At 40.3% G+C, this 22,333-nt stretch overlaps 1 protein-coding gene across 1 annotated transcript in view; it reads left to right on the forward strand.

Annotated features, from left to right (window-relative positions):
* Nucleotides 1-887: 887 nt before the first annotated feature.
* SNX1 (sorting nexin 1) overlaps nucleotides 888-22,333 on the forward strand; it is a 39,309-nt gene continuing 17,863 nt past the window's right edge. Inside the window, exons 1-4 of the mRNA XM_032417233.1 lie at nucleotides 888-1,114; nucleotides 13,449-13,557; nucleotides 17,453-17,580; nucleotides 18,119-18,185. Of these exons, the coding sequence (XP_032273124.1) occupies nucleotides 956-1,114; nucleotides 13,449-13,557; nucleotides 17,453-17,580; nucleotides 18,119-18,185 (463 nt within the window). The 5' untranslated portion in view covers nucleotides 888-955. The remainder of the gene's footprint in view (nucleotides 1,115-13,448; nucleotides 13,558-17,452; nucleotides 17,581-18,118; nucleotides 18,186-22,333) is intronic.

A 22,333-nucleotide genomic window follows, 5' to 3' on the forward strand; every position in this document is an offset into this window, starting at 1 on the left:
AAATGTCATCTCTTCTCTATTGAAAAGAAAGGGTCATTTTGCTGAATTACCCTATGCTAACATATCCCGTTTATCTTTAAACTTTTGTTTATTGTCTGGCTGATTTAGACTTTAGGCTCACCAGACAAGTGAATAGTTTAGGTCCCAGGAAAATTGTGTTCAGAATTTATGAATTTCCCTGCCATCTGTTCCACTCCACTCCACAGCAATGAAGAGGATAACCCCAACTTCCTTGTAACTTTGGTTACAAGGCCTCACCCCCTTGAGGCCTCCCTACCTTTCCAAGCATAACTGATACCCTCTTTCATTGTGCTCCCAGAACACATCACAGCACTGAACACGTTGAATTTGTTCATTCGCATGCCTGTCTCCCTCAAGTGCCTAGTGGGTCAGGAGCTTATTTCTGTATTCAAACGCATGGTAGGGTGCCAGGCACACAGTAGATGTTCTATATATTTCTTGAATGAATTAACTAAATGTCGTCCAAAGAATAAATGGTGAAACTTTGCTGCCGCCTGTTGAGAGACCTCAAAAATATTTACTGAATCTCAATGAGAGCACTGGCATAGGTAGGTAGCATGTAGAGGAGTTTTCAAACTCCTTTATTCGAACATCTTCTTAAGAAGGCTGTTGGCTAAAGCTATCCAGAACAGAAAGGGCCCTAGGAATCTGAGCAGCCCCTACCTAGCTCTTCCTTTTCCGCCCCACTCCCCCCTTGGTTAAGAACTCAGCGTCGCGAAGCCGGGTTTGTATTTGTTGGGTAGGAGCTTTGGGCCGGAGCGTTGGGCCGCCCTGCCCCGCCCCCAGCGGCCAGGCCCCGCCCCCGAACCCCCGCCCTGTGCGTCCCGCGGGGTTGGTCACGACGATCCCACTCCTCGTTCCTCTGGAACGTTTTGCTCGCGGCGCTATCTCTCTATAAAGTTGTTGTTGCGGCTTCCGCCGCGGGTGGAGGAAGATGGCGTCGGGTGGTGGCGGCTGTAGCGCTGCGGAAAGACTCCCTCCGCCTTTCCCCGGCCTGGAGCGGGAGTCCGAGGGGGCGGCCGGGGGGTCAGAACCCGAGGCTGGGGACAGCGACACCGAGGGGGAGGATATTTTCACCGGCGCCACGGCGGCCGTGAGTTCGCACCCTTCGGGGCGGCCGGCGGGCGGGCGGGCGCCCGAGAAGGGAAGAGAGGCCAAGCGAGGGTCGAGGAAGCTGGGCAGAATGGGCCCGGCGGGGCCCGGCGAGACCCTGCGTTGGTGACGGTAGTCGCGGCTTGGGAGCCCTTAATGAGTACCAAGATGTTAGGGGCCCGACTCCCAGGTCCCGGGGGCAGACGGTGAGGAGCGAGGGGTGTGGTGGCTTCTCCACCCAGGTCCCTGACAGCGAAGAGATGCCCAGGCCGGCATTTGGCCCTGCCGTGTGGTGACCCCAAGGACCCACGGGATTGTTTTGTGGTTGTTTCCTGGCGGCCTGATTTAATAGGTCAAGATAAGGAAATGGGATGCAGACTTTTTTCTTTCCTTAACCTTACTGCTCCTAGCATCAGTAGTGTTATCTGGAGTGGCTCAGGACCTTGACCCGCCCACAAATCCTTCATTAGCTCAAAACTTACCGTTAATTACCAAAGGCTCATTGTGGATCTAGTTTATAAGGGTTACGTTGACGTCTCTGATCTCTAAGGAAAATCCTGCCAGAAGTCGGTTGAAAAGAAGGCCCTGCCAGATAAATCACTACATAGATGACAAGTTTTGTCCTTTTTAAAGAGCTGTATTAAAATGCCTAAGTACCTCTGTGGGATTAAATCTCTAAATGTGAGGAGGAAACGGTGTTTCCCTTAATAGTATCCAGGTTTCTAATAAGAGGTGTTGGGGGAGAAACTGATCTTTATATGTGGAATGTGAACATCAGTAATCAGTTCTGGAACCAGTGGAGATGTTTTGGGTTGTTTTATAAGAATACTGACTCACACGACTTGGTACAGTTCGTTCCAGGTTGAAGACTTCAGTGCTAGGTCTGTGAATTTATGTACTATTCTATCTCGGATAATACTTCTCTTTGTAGTACCTATTTCAGTATATAAGTGACTAAATAAGACAGCTTGAAATTCTTTATGTAGCATGTGTCTGAAAAAGGTTGAGGCTTGTTTCATTTATGTCAGAAAGAGGCTAAGTTTCTAGGAAATATCTTTGGTGACATCTTTAGAATTTTCCCTGTACTGTATTCGGGAATGGAATTCATAATCCCAGCCCAAAAAGTACTTGTTGATGCTAATATAATGGCTTAAAACTGTCTAATGAAGTCTCTGTTATTCTAAGAAATAACTCTTGCTGCTAATTTAGTCTTTCTGTATCTCACTTAAAACAAATTTTTGGTCTTTTCCTTTGGTAATTCTCCCATAAGTCATGGAGAAGAGCTACTGTTAATAACTACTGGGATGAAAAAAAAATAACTACTGGGATGGTAGATATTCAGACCAAATATCTGAAAATAGACACTCTGACATTGAAGGTGATTGGTGACGTAGGCAAATGATGATTTATTTTCAAAAAGGGACCTGAAAGGGTGAGGAGTTTTCTAGAGTTTTCTAAAAGAAGTTGAAGAGGCTGTGACTTGATTGATCTCAGTTTACTTTATGGAGGCATCAGTACTTCTCTCTTATAAGACTGTGTGGAAGTACTTTGCCTAATTTCCAACCAAAGAGAGGAGGAAGGAGTCAGAATGAACGTGTTCTACCACAGAAAGCGTAATTATTTTTAGTTAGATTTTGATCCAGGAAAATTGAGTTGCTGGGGAAACTAAAATGCCACCTGTAAGCCATTTTTTGAGCTGCCTGTTCTGATGTTAATCTTCAGGAAGCCAAGACTCCAATATTTCTCACTAGTTAAACTGTGAATTTCTTGTTTAAAAGCCACTGAATACAAATTATATTCCAATAAATGTTTTAGTTGTGAGCCTGTGTAAGAAGACAGGGGATTGCAGTGCTTCTGTGTCTTAAGGAGTAACATTGAAGAATAAAATAAGAACAAGGGCCTTGAAGGCTGATTTAAATCCATCCAGGTTCTGTTACTTGGGCAAGGTACTTAATTACTCTGTATGGTTTCCTCACCTGTAAAATGTGAATAATAGCATTTACGCCCACCATTATTATGCGGATTAAATTCAAATATCTGTGAAACACTTGAGCATTGTAAACTGTAATTACGCTAAGAATCAAAGAACCCACAGAATCTAGTAATGGATTAGAAAAGTTATATTTATCAACCCCAAAAATGGTTAATATAGTTTATCAAAAACTAGTAATAAGATTGATTTGATTAACTAAAAATCATGAAAGTAGGCACTTAATGACTTCAGTGGCATCTTATTAAGTTTACCTTCATATTGTGTTTTGATGGGTGTTAGAGGCAGAGGGAGGGGTATTAAAAAATTGGGAAGCTGAGGCATGTAAAATTTAAAATAATTTATGGTATGCATGTAATTTCCTGGACATTGATGTAACAGCTGCTGTTGTTAATCATCCCATCTGCTCTCTTTTAGGGCCCAAGAGGCTTTGTTAATACAGTAATAAAAGTATTTATAATCAAAGGGGCGCCCATGATATGCATTTCAGAATCTACAAACCAGTTACACGAAAGGGATAGACTGGAGTTAAAAGGATTATTAAAACAAATCTGAATATTAAAAGGATTATTAAAACAAATCTGAAAGCATTGCCTTAAGATTGAAAACCAGCTGGGAAATATCTTAAGATATTTTTAGAATATATATAAATTATACATATATATATAAATATATAAATTATGTTAAAAATTTTAAACTAAATGGCATACATATTTTTGTGCCTCATTTAACTTAAGTGGTCTTACTTGCATGCTTACACTGAATGATAGAGTTGAAGCAAGTTCTTTATTTGCCCTCCCAGGAATTCTTATATGCCCATCTCTTTTTAGCAGTATGCCTAGATATGCCCTCTAAATGAAAGAGAACTGCAGAGGCCTTTCTCATGCTAAGAGGAAGGAGGAAAAGTGATAACCTCACTTCAGATTTTGGCCAAATCTGGTAACTACTTCTTCCGATGAGCTATCAGACCAATTAGAATTTTTTCCCACTACTCTTAATCTTTAATTGAAACCATAGTAATTACAGAAATCGCTAGAAAAAATAAAATAGGGGGGCGCCTGGGTGGCTCAGTTGGTTAAGTGTCCAACTCTTGATCTCAGGGTTGTGAGTTCAAGCCCCTCATTGGGCTCCACGCCCAGCATGAAGACCACTTAAATTTAAAAAATTAAATAGAAGTAAAAAATAGAATAAAGAGGGCTCCTGGGTGGCTGTTGGTTAAGCGACTGCCTTTGGCATCAGGTCATGATCCTGGAGTCCTGGGATCGAGTCCCACATCGGGCTCCCTGCTTAGCAGGGAGTCTGCTTCTCCCTCTGACCCTCCTCCCTCTCATGCTCTCTGTCTCTCATTCTCTCTCTTGCAAATAAAATCTTAAAAAAACAACAAAAAACAAAACAAAAAAAACAGAATAAAGAAGAAACAGCAGGGAACTTGAAAAGTCATATGTTGGGTGCCTGGGTGGCTCAGTGGGTTAAGTGGCTGCCTTCGGCTCAAGTCATGATCCCAGGGTCCTGAGATCATGCCCCACGTCGGGCTCCCTGCTCAGCGGAGAGCCTACCTCTCCCTCTCCCTCTGCCTGCTGCTCTGCCTACTTGTGCTCTCTATCTCTCTGTCAAATAAAGAAAGAAAGAAAGAAAGAAAAGTCAGATGTTGAATAGTCATTGATTAATAAAGACTTATTTACATATTCTCACTGGTGTTTAAGACAAAAGAATAATATAACTTTTATTGGTATTCAGAAGTCATGGATAGCAAGTGGCTTCTGATTGACAGTGTTTTATAAACTACGGGAATTATATAAATGTAAGTTATGTATTGACAGGAAAGGACATGTTATTTTTAGAATCCAGCCTACATCTGTGATCAATATAACATGTATCCTGAGGGAGAATAAATCAGGTTTTCTTTGTTGTGGTATAAAACAAAACAAAATTTACCATTGTAAACTTTCTTAATTTTACTGTTCAATAATGTTAAGTATACTCACATTTTTATGCAACAGATGTCCAGAACTTTTTCGTCTTGGAATTCTGAAACTCAGTACCCATTAAATAACAGCTTCCCTTTTCCCCTCCCCCAAGCCCCTGGTAACCGCCATTCTACTTTCTGTTTCTGTGAATTTGACTAGTTTAGAAGACTTCATTAAGTGAGATCATGCAGAATTTGTCCTTTTGTATCTGGCTTATTTCACTAGCATAATGTCCTCAGAGTTCATCCGTGTTCTAGTATTCATCAGAATTTCCTTCCTTTTTAAAGCTGCATAATATTCCATTGTGTGTATATACCACATTTTGTTTACTCATTCCTCAGTGGACATTTGGGTTGCTTCTACCTCTTGGCTCTTGTGAATAGTGCTGCCATGAACTCGGGTGTGTAAATATTTTTTCAAAACCCTTCTTTCAGTTCTTTTAGTTACATACCCAGAGGTGGGATTGCTGGATCATATCATAGTTCTATTTTTAATTTTTTGAGGAATTTCCCTACTTTTCATTTGCACTGTGTTACAATCCCAAGACCAGTTTATTTCCTTTTGTGTGCTTATAGGATAACTTATTTAGATCTGGACAGAATTTGGTAATTTTATTAAAAGCCCTAAAGAGATTAACAGTTTAGCTGGCTAATATTTTAATTCTGTTGTGCAAAATGCATGGTGGCTGTTCCCAAGGATATAACATGTCCTCAGTAAGTTTTTTGATAATATACCTTCTCTATTTTTTTTAAATCATTCATTTGACAGAGAGCACGAGTGGTGGGGGGAGGGGCAGAGGGAGAAGCAGACTCCCCGCTGTGCAGGGAGCCCGATGCAGGCACATTAGGTGGCCAAATCTGGTCTTAAAAGATTAGTAGTTGGGCACCTGGGTGGCTCAGTTGGTTAAGTGTCTGCCTTTGGCTCAGGTCATGATCTCAGGGCCCTGGAATCAAGCCCTGCATTGAGTGGGGCTCCTTGCTTAGTGGGGAGTCTGCTTCTCTTTTCTCCTTCTTCCCCTGCCCCTTCCTACCCACCCACCCCCACCCCGCTCTTGCATGCAGGCATGCTCAGGCTGCCTCCCTCTCTAATAAATAAAATCTCAAAAAAGATAGTCGTTGAAATTCCTCATTTTTCACACAGGTCTGATACATATGTTCTTGAAAAAGTCAGCAACTGTTGTTATATCCAAAGATTCATTTTAATGCTCAGCTCAAATTGTAAACCAGTTTCACTTCTAGTAAGTTTAGGTTTTCTTTTCTTGAAGTACATAGAATCATTAATTTCTTGATCATAGAATTGTACTAGCAGTTAATCTAGCTTTCAGGGTTATGCAGGGAAAAGCTAACAGAATTAGTCACAAAGCACTTTTGAGGTAGAGGGATGAGAAAAGACTTAAAGATGACTAATAACTCAAAAATTTAGGGGCGCCTGGGTGGCTCAGTTGTTAAACGTCTGCCTTCGGCTCAGGTCATGATCCCAGCGTCCTGGGATCGAGCCCCTCATCGGGCTCCCTGCTCCGCGGGAAGCCTGCTTCTCCCTCTCCCACTCCCCCTGCTTGTGTTCCTTCTCTCGCTGTGTCTCTCTGTCAAATAAATATAAAATCTTTAAAAAAAAAAAAAAACTCAAAAATTTATTTAAAATTAGAGTTTGGGGCTTATAGAAGAAGCAATAAAGGTTGCAGTCAGATTTCTGGTTTCTGTAGGGAGTTGCTGCTCTTTGCTTTTTCAGGTGTTAGGGTAGTTCTGATGACTTAGCCATTTGTGATTTGTTTGGTTGGGAGGAGAGAGAGGAAAAAGAACACTCCAATTTCTCTTGGTCCTCAAAACTTCTCAACCCTCTTGAGTAACTGTTGGCATAAATAAATCAGGAGTAGTTCATAGTTAGTAGAGCAAGTAACCATAAGTATCTCATCTCCAGGAAAAGCCTGTTGCTCAACTTTTTCTGGCTTATTCTCTTGCTTAGTCAAGTGGACAGCTGGGGCTTCATTCTGCTTTCAGAGCAGATTTGAACTGGGTTTGCTTTTTCAAAATGGAAGTTAATGCACTCATTAGAACTCTGATCCTTCTGCAGTTTTCTGGGCCCTTCTAAGTTATATTAGTTTGAAACCCAAAAAGTTTAGTAGGGAAATTACATCATAGAATTCAGTAGATTGTAGGTAAATTTTGGTAGACCATGGTATGCCCTTTCACTTTGAAGTCTCTCATTTTCCCCACCCTTCCAGCTTCCCCTTTTCTATTTTCATTAGTCTTAGAGGGACTAGCCTAGAGGTTCTTGACCTTTTTGTGTCACGGACCCATTAGCAGTCCAGTGAAGCCTATGGATCCATTCTCAGAATGTTTTTACGTGTATAAAATACATAAGATTACAAGGAAACCAATTACACAGAAATGCAGTTAGCAAAACATTAAAACAATTTTTATGTTTGTAATATGTGCTTTTTAATGCTTTACCTGGTAAGATCTAGGGATAGTTATAACTACCATAATTTTTTTAAAAAATAGAGATGACTATAAATGATATTTTGAGAACTGTAACAATTGTTATGTCAAGTAAAAATATCTAATTTCTGTTATAGTGTCAAATACTGCTATTAGTATTGTGGTTTGTTGGCTATCTTTGTAATTGAAAAAAATGCTGAATTTCAGTTAGAAATTAGTGAAAATGAAATTGTAACTTTATTGCCATCTAAGTTCCTAGACACCTCCTGAATTCCATGTCTCATGGACCCCAGGATAGTAACCCCTACTTGAACTCCTTTAGCTGTGAAGGGGGGTAAAATTGTGAAGTCCTTTGGGTTAACCGAATATTTAACCAGTTCGTAGAGTAAGATGCACCCTATTCCCAAATCTAATGGACACTAAATTCCATTCTGCCAAGCGCAGAAGCTTTTAGTGCATCTGTGCCATTTTTGAAACTGGCCGTGGCATGGGAAAGAAGTCACTGCCTGTGGTAAGTAAAATAATTGCCCCCTCCCTAAGATATCCACCTCCTAATCCCAGAAGCTGTGAATGTATTAGGTTACAAAGCAAAGGAGGATTAAGGTTGAAGATGGAATTAAGGTTGCTAATCAGTTGACCTTAAGGTAGAGAAATTAGCCTGGGTTATCTGAGTGAGCCCAGTGTAATCACAAGGATCCTTTAAAAATGGAAGAGTGTCAGAGAGTGACTGTGGAAATGAGTACCCACAGAAGAAAGGCACAGAGAGATGCAACATTGTTGGTTTTGAAAATGGAGGAAGTAGGCCGTGAGCCAAGAAATGTGGATCACTTTTAAAAGCTAGAAGATCAAAGCAACAGATTCTCCCATAGAACCTCCACAAAGGAACATAGCCATGGTGACACATTGATTTTAGCCCAGTGAGACTTGTATTAACTTCTACAGAACTTTTAGATAATACATTTGCATTGTTTAAGCTGTTAAATTTGTGATCATTTTGTGTTGCGGTGGCGATAGAAAGTGAATACACCACCCCACTTAGCTTATTTTTCCGTAGAAGTAAATGTGGCAAATAGAACAGTATTTCATGCCAAGGTCTTCCAGGGTGATTTTTAAAGACTTTGTGACTGCCCTGTTATCTAGGTATAACTTCTGGGCATGACTTTTTCCTAATTGTCCTTGCCTTATTACATTAGTATGATAACACAATTCTGTAGCTCTGTCTTGCCTTACTAAATTATATTAATTTTTCGCCAGAAGGTGAGTACCCTAGTTCTCCAGAAGCACAGTGTTACCTTAGCTTTTAATTTGGATTCACTCTCTAAATGCAGTTGAGAATTTTAACAGTACTACCCTTTTGAGGTCCCTTGAATAATGCAAGGATTCTGCATAGAGCAAAGAGCAGTTGAGCAACATAAGGAAGAGAATCACAACTCAATAACTAAAGGGAAGTTACGCAGAATCACAGTCGTACTTTTCAGGACTAAATGGGTATGTTCAGCTATGAGGGATAGCAACTGTCCTTCCCTGAGCTAAGAACATTGCGTTAGTGGCCTGGCCTCATGGTTTGGGGCTGGTAATTGGTGGGGAATACCTGTTTGCTCTTAACACAAGTGCTCTCTTGCTGTAGCTCTTTCTAGTGCCTCTCTGAGAGTTAGATTAGGCTGTCTGTGTGCCTTGTAATTATAAACAGAAATACTTGAACTTTTAAACAGGCTTATCAGTGGAACCACCTGCTAGAATTAACAGCCAAAAGGAGTCAGCAAGGGTTGGATATCCTAGCCTAGGACTCTGTCACTAAAGAAAGTATGCCTCCTTTATTTCAGAAAAGGGGGCAGGAGAAGGTGGCGGGATAGGGGGAAGTAGGCAGGGCTATAATTAGCTTTACTAACTATATCACAAACTTACTGTTTTCATCATAGAAAATAGTTTTATCTGTTGCCTAGAAATTTAGCTCCCTTTAAATAGATGGATAGTTTTGTGATGTACTGGCGATTCAGAGATTTTTTAAAATATGAATTATAAGCAAAGGTTATTTTTAGTATTGATTTTGCAGCTCAGTATAATCAGTGTGCCTCTTCCTTTCCCCCAGAATGAGTCCTTCCTGAAATTTAACTGTTGACTTAAAATTAGCTTTTAATTTTTTACTTTTTTAAGTAGGCGCCACACCTAGCATGGCGACAACCCTGAGATCAAGACCTGAAGTGAGATCAAGAGTCACGCTTAACCAACTGAGCTGCCCAGGTGCCCCCAAATTAGCTTTTTAATATAAATTAATAATACTGATTAATTTTTTTAATCTTGGGCAAAACATACAAAATGTGTTATAAAGCCCAGATAAGTATTTATTTTGATGATAAGCTATTGTTATAGACTCTAGTCTCATGGAAGACTTGTTTTCTATTAACAGTTTTGTGTGAATATAGGATACTTTGTCCATTTCTTATATGTAAAAATAGTTATCAGGGGTGCCTAGGTGGCTCAGTCGGTTGGGCATCTGCCTTCGGCTCAGGTCATGGTCCCAGGGTCCTGGGATCAAGCCCTGTGTCAGGCTCCCTGCTCAGCGGTGAGTCTGCTTCTCCCTCTCCCTCTGTGATCTCTCTCGCTCTCACTCGCTCTCAAATAAATAAAAATCTTTAAAAAAAATAGTTCTCAGCTTTTACCGAATCTGATTTTAAGTAAAACTTGAGAATGTTATGCCTCAAAGACCAATTGTGTGCTGGGTACTTCCCAGCCTAAAGATATAAGCTTAGCTTGTCCAACGCTAATCCAAATTATTCATCTGAAAATAAATTTGGTAAGGCCCCAAATAAAACAGATGTGAAAAGAGATAAAGTTGGGGAGGGGTACTGTACGATATGCCTGAGAGAGCATTATGTAAGAAACTTAGATAAACTTAGGTATACTTACGCAAGGAAAGTGTACATCTAAGTGCTGACCTAGCTTAGAAAAATGAGCAAAGGACATCAAGACAAGTCACAGGGGTTCAAATGGCCAGTAAACATGTGGAAACAAGACTTTTTACCAGTCAACCTGGCAAAGATTTTTTAAAAGAAAGAATTTGGTGTACCTGCCTGGCTCAGTCAGTAAAGCACGTGACTCTTGATCACAGGATTGTAAATTCAAGCCCCATGTTGGGTGTAGAGATGACTTAAAAATCTTGAAGAAGAAAAGAGAATGCTTAATGTTACTGTGGGTGCAGCACTCTTACATATTGGGGGTGGGGGGTGTAAATTGGCGGTCTTTCTGGAAGTCAGCTTAGCGGAGGCTTTAAAATTTTATGTCCAATAATTCTACTTCAGAATCTATCCCAAGGAAATACTCAGATGTGGACTTATATATAGGGATGAACATCATAGCATCATTTGTGATGATAAAAACCTGGAAACTGTAAATATCCATCTTTAGGGAGATGACTGTGTTGTGGTGTACCCATACAATAGTTAAATCACTAAAAGTGCGATTTTTGTCCAACTCTTGATGACATGAAAAAAAGGCTTAGATGGTGGGGGTGGTGGGGAACAGAATACAACGCTTTATACACATAGAAGATTAATTTTGTAAAAGAACTACAGAGGAAAGAACAGAGGAAGAATAAATACAGTAATCAGTCTAACTATCTTCAGCTTTCTATGAACTCAGCCGTGAATACTTTGATCTGGGGGTTGGAATCCCAGAGTACATCTGAGGAGCAGTTTTCTGTTCTCACAGGTAGTTGTTACCTAGCATACTAGGTATGGGAGCACACATCTTTGTTTTCATCACAGTTCTAGTCAAGCAACTTTTGCTTTTGTTTAGGATTATTTATTTATTTGAGAGAGAGAGGGAGTTCACGCACACAGAGGGAGAGGGAGAAGCAGACTCCCCACTGAGCAGGGAGCCCGATGTGGGGCTCAATCCCAGGACCCTGGGATCACGATCTGAACCGAAGGCAGACGCTTAACAGACTGAACCACCCAGGCGCCCCTCTAGTCAAGCAACTTACGGTTTGGGCTTGAAGGGGATCTGGTAGAAGAAGAGATAGGTAGCCATGCTTTAGTAGTCTTTGGAGTATCCCATCCATCTGGGTCTGTCTCCTGATTATTATAAGGAAAGGCAGGCTGCTGTTATCTTAGTCTTCAAACTTCCAAGTTTAGATGATGAAACAGAAATGGATAGTTGGCTTTATTCATCTCCATATCACAAGAATGGGTCCTTCTAGGTATTTTTTTTTTAAATGGCTAAATTCTAACCTGTGCCTTTCCTGTTGCTTTAGTCTCCCTGGTGAGCTACTAGTAAATTACAGTTGATTATATATATATATCATTAATGTGTTTTGGGTTTTAATCTCTCCTGGATCTCCATTTGGAGATAACTGGTATCAGTGAGAATTGAATTAAATCAGATGGCTTTTTGTGAGATCCCCATACTGTCGAAGAGCACAAGAGAATGTATAGAAAAGAAATGTGTGTGTTGGCAATATATGAGGCAAAAGGGAGCTGTGGGTTTTGGTTTTGCCCTGTTATTTGTTGTCTTTATCTCTGTAGTAATTTTGTTGTTGTTGAAGATTGTGGAAGCACCTAGAAAACAGGATCACTGTCTCTGAGTTGGTATAACATTTAAGCATATATATTTAAGTATTAAAATATTTAAGTATTAATTAAGCTTTATTAGCATAGAAAAGTTCCAGTAGGAGCATTGTTTGTTAATATAAATTCTACGTATTGGTAGCAGTTTCTTTCCCTAAGGGTGGCCCCAGTATTGGGATGGAACTGTTTGCATGGCAAATTCAGAATACCCAATAGATCTGTCATTTTACTTTGTTCATTTGGGTCAGAAAAGGCCTGTTTCTGAGAACAAACTCCCTCAGATTTGTTAAGGAAATGTTTCATAAAAGATTCCTTAAGTCAGGTCATTTAACTGATTTGGCCTTGGGGTTTGACTTCAAAACCCTGCAATACCACACCATGGCTTTTGAAGCCAGATTCCCAGCATTTTGTTCATGTTCTACACAATTCAGCTTTGTTCACTCGGGTACCGGTCTGGGGCCCCACCCGACACTTGTTTGCGGGTGATCACTGAGCTTTTGATAAAGGCCATAACTGACTGTATTTTTACCATGTGCCCACTAGGCTAAGCATGACTGGTTTTTATTCTGCTAGTCTGGCATGGGTGTGGTTGAAAATTTGTCTGTGTAAGTTCGGAATAAAAAGATAACTTATATTTATGAACAGCATTAGATGTAAAGTCTTATACCTTCCTTTGCCTGTCAGGGGGCCAGTAATATCTACACAACTGCTTTTCTGTGAACAGTTTAGCCAAGGCCACACAGTAAGCCAGGATCAGAGCTTGAATTCTGCACTCCAGTGTGGTGTCCTGGTCATTAGAATGTGCCCCATCAGCATGTGAAAGAATAAAGGTCATCAAGTAAGAAGGAGAAATGCATTTGGACAGGTTCTTTTGAAAATTATCTGTGTGTACACATACCCATGTCAGTATCATGTGCTTTGGGGTAGGGCATTTCAGCAAGGTTATGGTGTTAGAAATTAACTCTGAAATGTATGAGTTTATTTTAGCTCTGTGATTACTTGGGCAGCACTTACATCACTAATGATGATTTGCTGCTTATTGAACTGGCTGAATCATGAGCCTGTCTTCTGCTAAACACCTGTGAGTGCAACTGAGGGATGCATTAGAAGTCACTTTCTAGGGGCACCTGGGTGGCTCAGTCGTTAAGCGTCTGCCTTCAGCTCGGGTCATGATCCCAGGGTCCTGGGCTCGAGCCCCGCATCGGACTCCCTGCTCAGCGGGAAGCCTGCTCTCCCTCTCCCACTCCCCGTGCTTGTGTTCCCTCTCTTGCTGTGTCTCTCTGTCAAATAAATAAAATATTAAAAAAAAAAAAAGTCACTTTCTAGGTTTGTTTTTAACGGTACTGTCTTATTCAGAGTATCTCTTCGTTTTCAGAGTAAGCCCCAGTCTCCAAAGGGAATTGCTTCCCTTCTCATCAACAATGGCTCCAAAGAAAATGGCATCCATGAGGAACAAGACCAAGAGCCCCAGGATCTCTTTGCAGGCAAGTATGGACTCAAAACCTGTACTAGGAGTCTTCTGAGTCGCTGAATTAAACAAGCAAGATCTATATTGGAAACATAACTCTGTAAGGATACCATTGTGGAGGATTACAAATCAAGTAGAATGTAGCCCCTGCCATCAAGATTCTGCCAGGGTTAGGGAGTAAGACCTAAACATACAGATAGAATTAGACAGGCTACTAAATAATGTAAATGTGGCAAAAAAAAATGCTAGAAATAGTAAGTCTCAGATCTTCGTTTGAGATCAGACTAAAGTAGTGTCTTTAGATTTATGACCAAGACTCATAGTAAGAATTACATTTTGTCCCAATCCAAAATATATGCATACTTATATAAAACTGAAACAAAAATGTTAAGTGACTTGCCCTTACTACTTTCAATACAATCTGAAATATCCTATTGTTTCTCCCTTTTTTTTAATGCTATTTACAACCAATTAAATTGATTTCACAGTTTACCAATGAGCCACGTCCTGCAGTTTGATTAAGACTAGGACAGAGCGGGGTTTCTTAACCTTGGCACTATTAACATTTTGGGCCCAATAATTTTTTGTTGAGAGGGCTTCCCTATTCTCAACAGGGGGTGATTTTGCCACCCAGAAGACACTTGGCAACAGTGAGAGACATTTTTGGTTGTCACACCTGGATGTGCTATTGGTATCTGGTGGATAAAGGCTATAAATGCTGCTAACCACCCTACAATACACAAGACAGCCTCTCACAAAAAAGAATTATCCAGCTCAAAATGTTAGTGCCCATATGAGAAACTGTTCTAGAGTGCCCTTGGAAGGCTTCCTGGAAGAAGAAGGGTTTATGTAGAAGAAAAGGAGAAAAGGTACAGATGGTTGGGCAGGGAATTCAAGGTACATTTGAGGGCCAGTCAGTAAACTTGGTGGGCCAGAGCAGGGAGTTCTTAGAGAAGCCATGGAAGATAAGACTTGAAATGTAGTTTAGGAGGATTTTAGACATCAATAATAATTACAGTTTGAATTTTCATCCTACTGTCAGTTAAGAGCCATTGGCAGTTTTGAATAAAGGAAGTGATACGGGTAATGTTTTAAGAAGACTAATCTAATGGAATTATATAAAATGGATAGCAGTAGAGAAAAACTGGATACTTCAGAACGCAATCACAAATTTGTTCAAGAATGAAATGGCAAAGACCAAAAATAAGAGGATATAAATGGGAAGGGAAAGGTGAAAACTTTTCAAAAGAAAAATCAACGTGGCGCCTGGATGGCTCAATCCATTAAGTGGCTTTTTTTTTTTGCCTTCAGCTCAGGTCATGACCCCAGGATCCCAGGATCAGGCTCCCTGCTCAGCGGGGAGCCTGCTTCTCCCTCTCACTCTGCCCCTTCCCAGCCCCCTACTTGTGCTCTCAAGCTCTTGCGCGCTCACTCGCTCGCTCTCAAATAAATAAAATCTTTTAAAAAAAAATTACCTCCCTCTACCTGCTTGCCCACACGTGTGTGCACTCTTTCTCTCTCTCAAAATAATAAATAAATCTTAGGAATGCCTGTGATGAGACGTTTAGTTTAGGACTTGAGTAGCTTCTCAGGTGTTTTAGGTATCGATTGTGGAAATTTAAATGTTTGGGTTTTATTTTCCACATGATTAGTTCAGTGATGGAGCCCAAAGACTTCTCTATTACTCTTATCAAAAGTGTGAGGGAAAAAAGCCACTTTTTAATGTAGTTTTTGCATCTTTGTCACATGAATGTCAGGAGAAAATGCCCAGTTCTTCAAAAGGCTTTTAGTAGCACTTAGTAAGTCAAAGGTTTTAAATGAGAAGTATCTCCTGTTTCATTTCCAAACCCATTTATTAACTTAATTATTTACGTAGGGCCTGCATGATCTGAATATCTTCAACATACTTCAGCTGGTTGGTTGCTCCAAAGAATCCTATCATCCTGAGATGTTTATTATGTGTACTATTTTTGTTTTATACTCCCACACCACGGTCAGATTATCTTACCACCTCTCTTCTTTTCCTGATAGGGACCAGGTTCTAACAGTGTGGCAACCATGTTTGTAGACATGATTCACATTTAATGATTAGCACATTGATCTAGAACTTAGTCATGCCTTATAGACCCCCATCTCTGGTTTCATTTTAGCTCCAAATGAAATCTAGAAAAGAAAAATAGTCACGTCTAGGTGGCTCAGTTGGTTAAGCATCTGACTTTGGTTCAGGTCATGATCTCGTGGTCCTGGGATTGAGCACCATGTCAGGCTCCCTGCTCAGCAGGGAGTCTATTTGTCCTTCTCTGTCTTCCTCTGCCCCTGCCCCACCCCCTGCTCATGCTGTCCGTCTCTCTCAAATAAATAAATAAAGTCTTTAAAAAAAATAAAAAATAGCTTTCTCTGAACTCCCTAAGACTAAAATTGAATACCTACTGATCAGGCCAAACTCAAATAGATATTTATGTTTTTGTTTATTGAAGAAGAAAACAAAATCTTTGCTGTTTAAGTTTTGAACTTCTTTTTTTTTTTAAGATTTTTATTTATTTATTTGACGAGAGAGACACAGCGAGAGAGGGAACACAAGCAGGGGGAGTGGGAGAGGGAGAAGCAGGCCTCCCGCAGAGCAGTGAACCCAATGTGGGGCTCGATTCCAGGACCCTGGGATCATGACCTGAGTCAAAGGCAGACGCTTAATGACTGAGCCACCCAGGCGCCCCTATAATCTTTTTTGATACAAAGAAATTAATAATTTTTATAATAACAAAAACATAAATATCTCAACTGAGATTTTCCCAGATAGACAAAGGTGGCTTTTAAGCATGATTTTCTTAAAACTATTTTTATTAGAAAGATTTTCAGATATTACAACATCTTTTTATCCCCTTTGGACAGCATGTATCAGATACAATCTTTGGGGCGCCTGGGTGGCTCAGATGGTTAAGCATCTGCCTTCGGCTCAGGTCATGATCCCAGGGTCCTGGAATCGAGTCCTGCATCGGACTCCTTGCTCAGTGGGGAGCCTGCTTCTCCCTCTCCCTCTGCTCCTCCCTGTGCTTGTGCTTTTCTCTCTCTCTCTCTGTCAAATAAATAAATAAAATCTTAAAAAAAAAATCTTTGCAAGCTGATCTAAAACTATAATTGTAAACAGTTATTAAACCATGCTAAAACAACATTGCCATCCTCAGGCGTGGCTAATAGTGCCTTTTCCCAAGTATTACTGTGTTTGTATGTTGGGTCTATTTTTTCTAGCTTACCAGTTTTCCTGACTTCCTTTGATGTCATTTTTTGCTGTCAATACAGCTGCCTTTAGCTGAACTTATTCTTCTTTTCCAAACAATTGTAATAGGAATAAATAGTTTATATAAGATTTTAAAGGAATAGTCCCAAGAGTAAAATAAATTGGTACACTGACTTTGTAGTCTTTTTGCTTAATATGTGGTTCTTGCCTAAATTTTAGGTAGGAGAGGATAGCCAAGTAGTTGTATTTGGAAATGGGAGAGATTGTTCCGTCAAGCCTGTGCTAGAAGAACGCTTCCCGGGGCGCCTGGATGGCTCAGTCGGATAAGCATCTGCCTTTAGCTCAGGTCATCATCCCGGAGTCCTGGGATCAAGCCCTGAGCAGGGAGCCCGCTTCTCCATCTGCCTGCTGCTCCCCCTGCTTGTGCTCTCTCTTGCTCTCTCTCTGTCAAATAATAAATAAAATCTTAAAAAAAAAAAATGTATCCATGTAAAAATTTCTTTCTCTTACTCTGTTCACTTGGGTCAGATTTCTCAACACTTGCTCTCAGTTTGAAAACATGTTAAGTATAGAGAGTGGTTGCTATTGTTTTTATCTCTTAAGCCTATAGAACTGAAACTTAGCCATCAAAGACCGATTATTGATCTTCATTATAGAATATCAACTTTTTTTTTAGATGCCACAGTGGAGCTCTCCCTGGACAGCACACAAAATAATCAGAAGAAGGTGCTGGCCAAAACGCTCATTTCTCTTCCTCCACAGGAAGCTATAAATTCTTCTAAGTCCCAGCCAAGCTATGAAGAGGTGAGAATTTATGCCTTTCGTCTTGTTTCTTTTGGATTTTTAGGACTTTGCTGCCAGTCTAAAGTTCAGTTGAGTATGAACCTTGAGAAAATATTTATGACTCTTGAAGAAGACCTTTATGGTTAATGAACAGCCAGAATCCAATACCTCTTTCTTGGGCAGAGTATCTGTCACCCAAAGGATAGCACAGAGGCTTTCAATGGACACTAATGATACTTAGTGTCTGCAGCTCCCATATTCAAGAGTATAGTCTTTCCTCATTCCCTCCTTAGACCAACAGAGGCAAGTCTTGCAAAATCTAGTAATTATGCATTATGATCAAAATAAGGTTTTAAGCAAATAGATGTAACAAAGACCTTTGAGCAGGCTTAAAATTGTGAAAGTTGATTCATTGGGATTGTTGGGAAGGGACAGAGCTGAACACTGATGTATAGAAGGATATAGCTTGATGTTGTTATATTGATACAAAGTAAGTGCAGGGTAAAATTAATAGCCTTTTTTGTGTATTAACTCTCATGGTTTTTCTTCTCTTTAAAAGCTAGAGGAAGAAGAACAGGAAGACCAGTTTGATTTGACAGTCGGTATAACTGATCCTGAAAAGATAGGTGAGTGTACTTGGGACTCCTTCTAATGTTAGGATGTGGCCAAGGAAAGCATAGCTAGCTAATTTCTACACAGTTATCTTCAGAGCTGAATTAGCCAACATGAAGTGCTTCGTCATTATCTTTCCTGTAAGATTATACCCCTTGTTATGCTTCTAAGGCCAGAAATAGCAGTTACCTAGTACTTTATTAGGCTTTTCTTTGTTTTTGGGGAAAAAAAAAACCAGAGACATTAAATACTATTAGAATCCTTTTTAAAAGATTTTATTTTATTTTTATTTATTATTATTATTATTTTATTTATTTTTTTTTAGAGCAAACACGAGCTGGGAGGTGGGGGGCAGAGGGAAAAGGAGAGAGAGTATCTTAAGCAGACTCCACGCCCAGTGCAGAGCCCGACATGGGGCTCAATCTCACCACCCTGAGAGCATGACCTGAGCCGAAGTCAAGAGTCCGTCTCTTAACCAACTGAGCCACCCAGGGGCCCCAAAGATTTTATTTTGAAGTAATCTCTATACCCAATGTGGGGCTTGAACCTACAACTCTGAGATAAAGAGTTACATATTCCACTGACTGAACCAGCCAGGCGCCCCAGAATCCTTTTTTAAAAACCCAAACATTGCTTTCTCCCATAGAGTTGATAAGATCATTTTACTCTTTTTTTGAAATCATAAATTCCATTTAAGCATCCTAAAACACATGTTCTAAAATTTGAGAGTACTGAATTTGTTTTTCCCCCAATAAGTTTGGAATTCTTGTTATGTATCATTTATCACTTGATAGCCTAAAGAAGTATGTAAGTCTGCATCTCTCTTTGATAGGTAAAGACTAAAGGACCCAGGTTGAATTTTGGTCATATTTGGGGGAAGTCAGATTTTCAGAAAGCACAATGCTTAACTTTGGCCAGAACTTGGATTTTCTGGATAGCCTTTCCATGTTCTAAGCTTGTAAAAGCTATTAGTGAGCAGAGAGTAATAGGCCTCGACTTTCCTTGTTCTATATATAGTCCCTGAAAGAAGAGGCTTTACAGAGCTTTTCCTCCTGAACAGGGATGGTGTTTATATGGTTAAGAATAAATGTAATTTCCAACCCTTTTTCTGTTCTGAACTAGGAAGAGGAATTTATAAAGTGTAACTAGACTTTGTGCCAAAATGGTTTGTCATTGAACTGTTGAGGTTGACTTTTCCTAGACTGTTGCACTGGTAGGATGTTTATGAGCATCTTTTTTTTTTTTTAATATTATTTGAGAGAGAGGCAGCATGAGAGAGAGCACAAGAAGGGGGGGAGGGGCAAAGGGAGAGGAAGAAGCAGACTCCTTGCTGAGCAGGGAGCTGATGCGGGACTCGATCCCAGGAGCCCTGGGACCATGACCCGAGCTGAAGGCAGACACTTAACCCACTGAGCCACCCAGGTGCCCTGTTTATGAGCATCTTACACAGTTTCTTCATCCAATAGTAGAGGAAACAGAGGACCAATAGGTAAAATGCAGCTTTCCTGTCGGGTCACAGTATGGCCCATGGTAGAGCCTGGACCAGTACTTTGGATTACATGTGTGGAATTATTTTTTGCCTCTCTAATATTTTAAATATTCTATAAGCACATTGATTTTTAAGCTAATTATTACCTACTTTAAATCCTTGGTAGAATAAGAAAAATTATAAGTAAGTAATAGTAATTGTTTTAATATTTAAAAATCATGATGTTTAAAAAAAAATTAAAGTCATAATGCTTAATAAACCAGGAGAGGGAGGGAATATATTAGTGTCCTAGGGCTTCTATAGTAAAATACTACAAACAGGATGGGTTAAAACAACAGGAATATATTTGCTCAGAAGTCTGAAATCATGGTGTCAGCAAGGCCGTTCTCCCTCTGAAGGTACTAGGGAAGATTGTTCTTTGCCTCTCCCCTAGCTTCTGGGAGCCTCAGGCATTCCTTGGCCTATAGATGTATCATTCCAATCTGTGCCTTCATTGTCACATGGCATTCTCTCTGGGTGTCTTCACATTGTCTTCCCTCTATATGTGTCTCTCTCTGTCCACATTTCTCCTTATAGGGATACCAGTCACATTGAATTAGGGGCCACTCCCTCCAACCTCATTTTCACTTTACTTCTATAAAGACCCTGTTTCCAAATAAGGTCACATTCTGAGATACTGGGACATTAGGACTTTCAACATATCTTTTTAGGGGGACAGAATTCAACCCATAACAGTAATTTAAATATCCCATGGATCAGATTTATTTAACTACAAATCACTTAGGTGATTAGCTTTCATTCCCTGGCACCATAGTCTAGATTCTTAGTCATGTTGATGCCAGGAAACCAGCTACTTAAAGCATATTCATATTCAAGACCTGATCTTGGGGCACCTGGCTGGTTTAGTTGGTGGTGCCGGCAACTCTTAATCTCAGGGTCGTGAGTTTGAGCCCCACGTTGGGTACGGAGATTACTTAAAAAAAAACCAAAAAAACAGGGGCGCCTGGGTGGCTCAGATGGTTAAGCGTCTGCCTTCGGCTCAGGTCATGATCCCAGGGTCCTGGGATCGAGCCCCGCATCGGGCTCCTGGCTCAGTGGGGAGCCTGCTTCTCCCTCTCCCTCTGCCTCTCTCCCTGCTCATGCTCTCTCTCTCTGTGTATCTCTGTGTCTCAAATGAATAAATAAAATCTTTAAAAAAAAAAAACCAAAAAAACAAACAAAAAAAAAACCTGATCTTTGTAACAACACCTTCTGTTTGTGTGGGCTATTTATTCATCATGTGCTTCTCATTCCTACACACAATCTAAATAAGAATCCAGGGCACCTGGCTGACTCAGTTGGTAGAGCATACAACTCTTGATCTTGGGGTCATGAGTTAGAACCCCACACTGGGTATAGAGATTACTTAAAAATAAAACCTTAAAAACATTAATTAATTAATTGGGGTGCCTGGGTGATGCAGTTGGTTAAGTGGCCAACTCTTGGTTTCAGCTCAGGTGGTGATCTCAGGGTTGTGAGATCGAGCCCGGCTTCCATCGGCACAGAGTCTGCTTCATTCTCTCTCCCTCTGCCCCTCCCACTCAGGCGCACTTGTTCTCTCTCTCTCTAAAATAAGTAAAGAAATCTTTTTTAAAAATTAATTAGAATCCCACTTCTACCAGGATGTGCTTTTTAGAGCTTTGGTAATGTGTATATGCCATCTTCAACTTTCTGAAATTATTTAGGAAATACTGCTGTATTACTAGCCCATTTCCATATTTTATGAACTCTGTATGTACATGCAGGTATGTTTTTTCTCATTGCTTCAGTGTAAAAGCAGCTGATACGCTGGCAAACTGTCTGAAGATCGTGCTATGCTCTTACGTTTTATGTATGTTTGCACTTAGGCTTTCCTTAATTGTAGGCACTAAATTATGGGATTGACCTTTTGGAAATTTGACTATGACCTGTGAATGAAATTTTGAATACTTCTTCTATAAAGTAAATTTAGATTTTTTTTTTTTTCCTTTTACAGTGGTAAACATTCTTAGTAGTGTTAGGCAATGTAGCATAAGTGGTTTAGAAGAGAACTAACAGTGGTAATTGATATACAGTAATTTCTAAGTTTAGCTTATGATTTCTGTTTCATATACACCCTTTTGGTAGGATTAGAGAGGTAGAGAAGACAAGCCCTTTATTATAATCTCCAGCTTGTCTGTGTACTTTATAAAAGCAGGCATTCCTAGCCATGTCATTGAAACCAAGTTGCAGTATGGGACCCTGCTGATCTGGTACTCTACCTTCTTCCCCTGGGCCCTCTCCCAGGACCAGTTCAGAAACTTAAGCAGCTAGTAATTATTGACCTAGGTTTTCCTGTTTGGTGTGGTTCCGGAAGGAATCGAGGGGTTGGGAAGAAGGGGACAAAACCAACCCAAAACATCAGATTCTAGCACTGGTGCTTTGTCTGAGTCCATTGTATGTCTTTTCCCTGCTCAGGGAGTCAATGGTGCCTTTATGTCCCTAAGTGGTCTAGGTCAGGACACTACCGCAGAGAAAAACAATTGCTTGAATCCCAAATTATTTAACAGTCAAAGGCTTTTTCAGAAAAATAATTTCTCCAGGAAAGAGATTTGTGTGACATCAGGCAGCCAGAGCGTCTTCCTGCCAGGCCCTTTGCTCTGGGTGAACATGCTA

Source organism: Phoca vitulina, unplaced genomic scaffold (genome assembly GCF_004348235.1).
Source record: "Phoca vitulina isolate PV1807 unplaced genomic scaffold, GSC_HSeal_1.0 scaffold20, whole genome shotgun sequence".
Classification (NCBI taxonomy): Eukaryota; Metazoa; Chordata; class Mammalia; order Carnivora; family Phocidae; genus Phoca; species Phoca vitulina.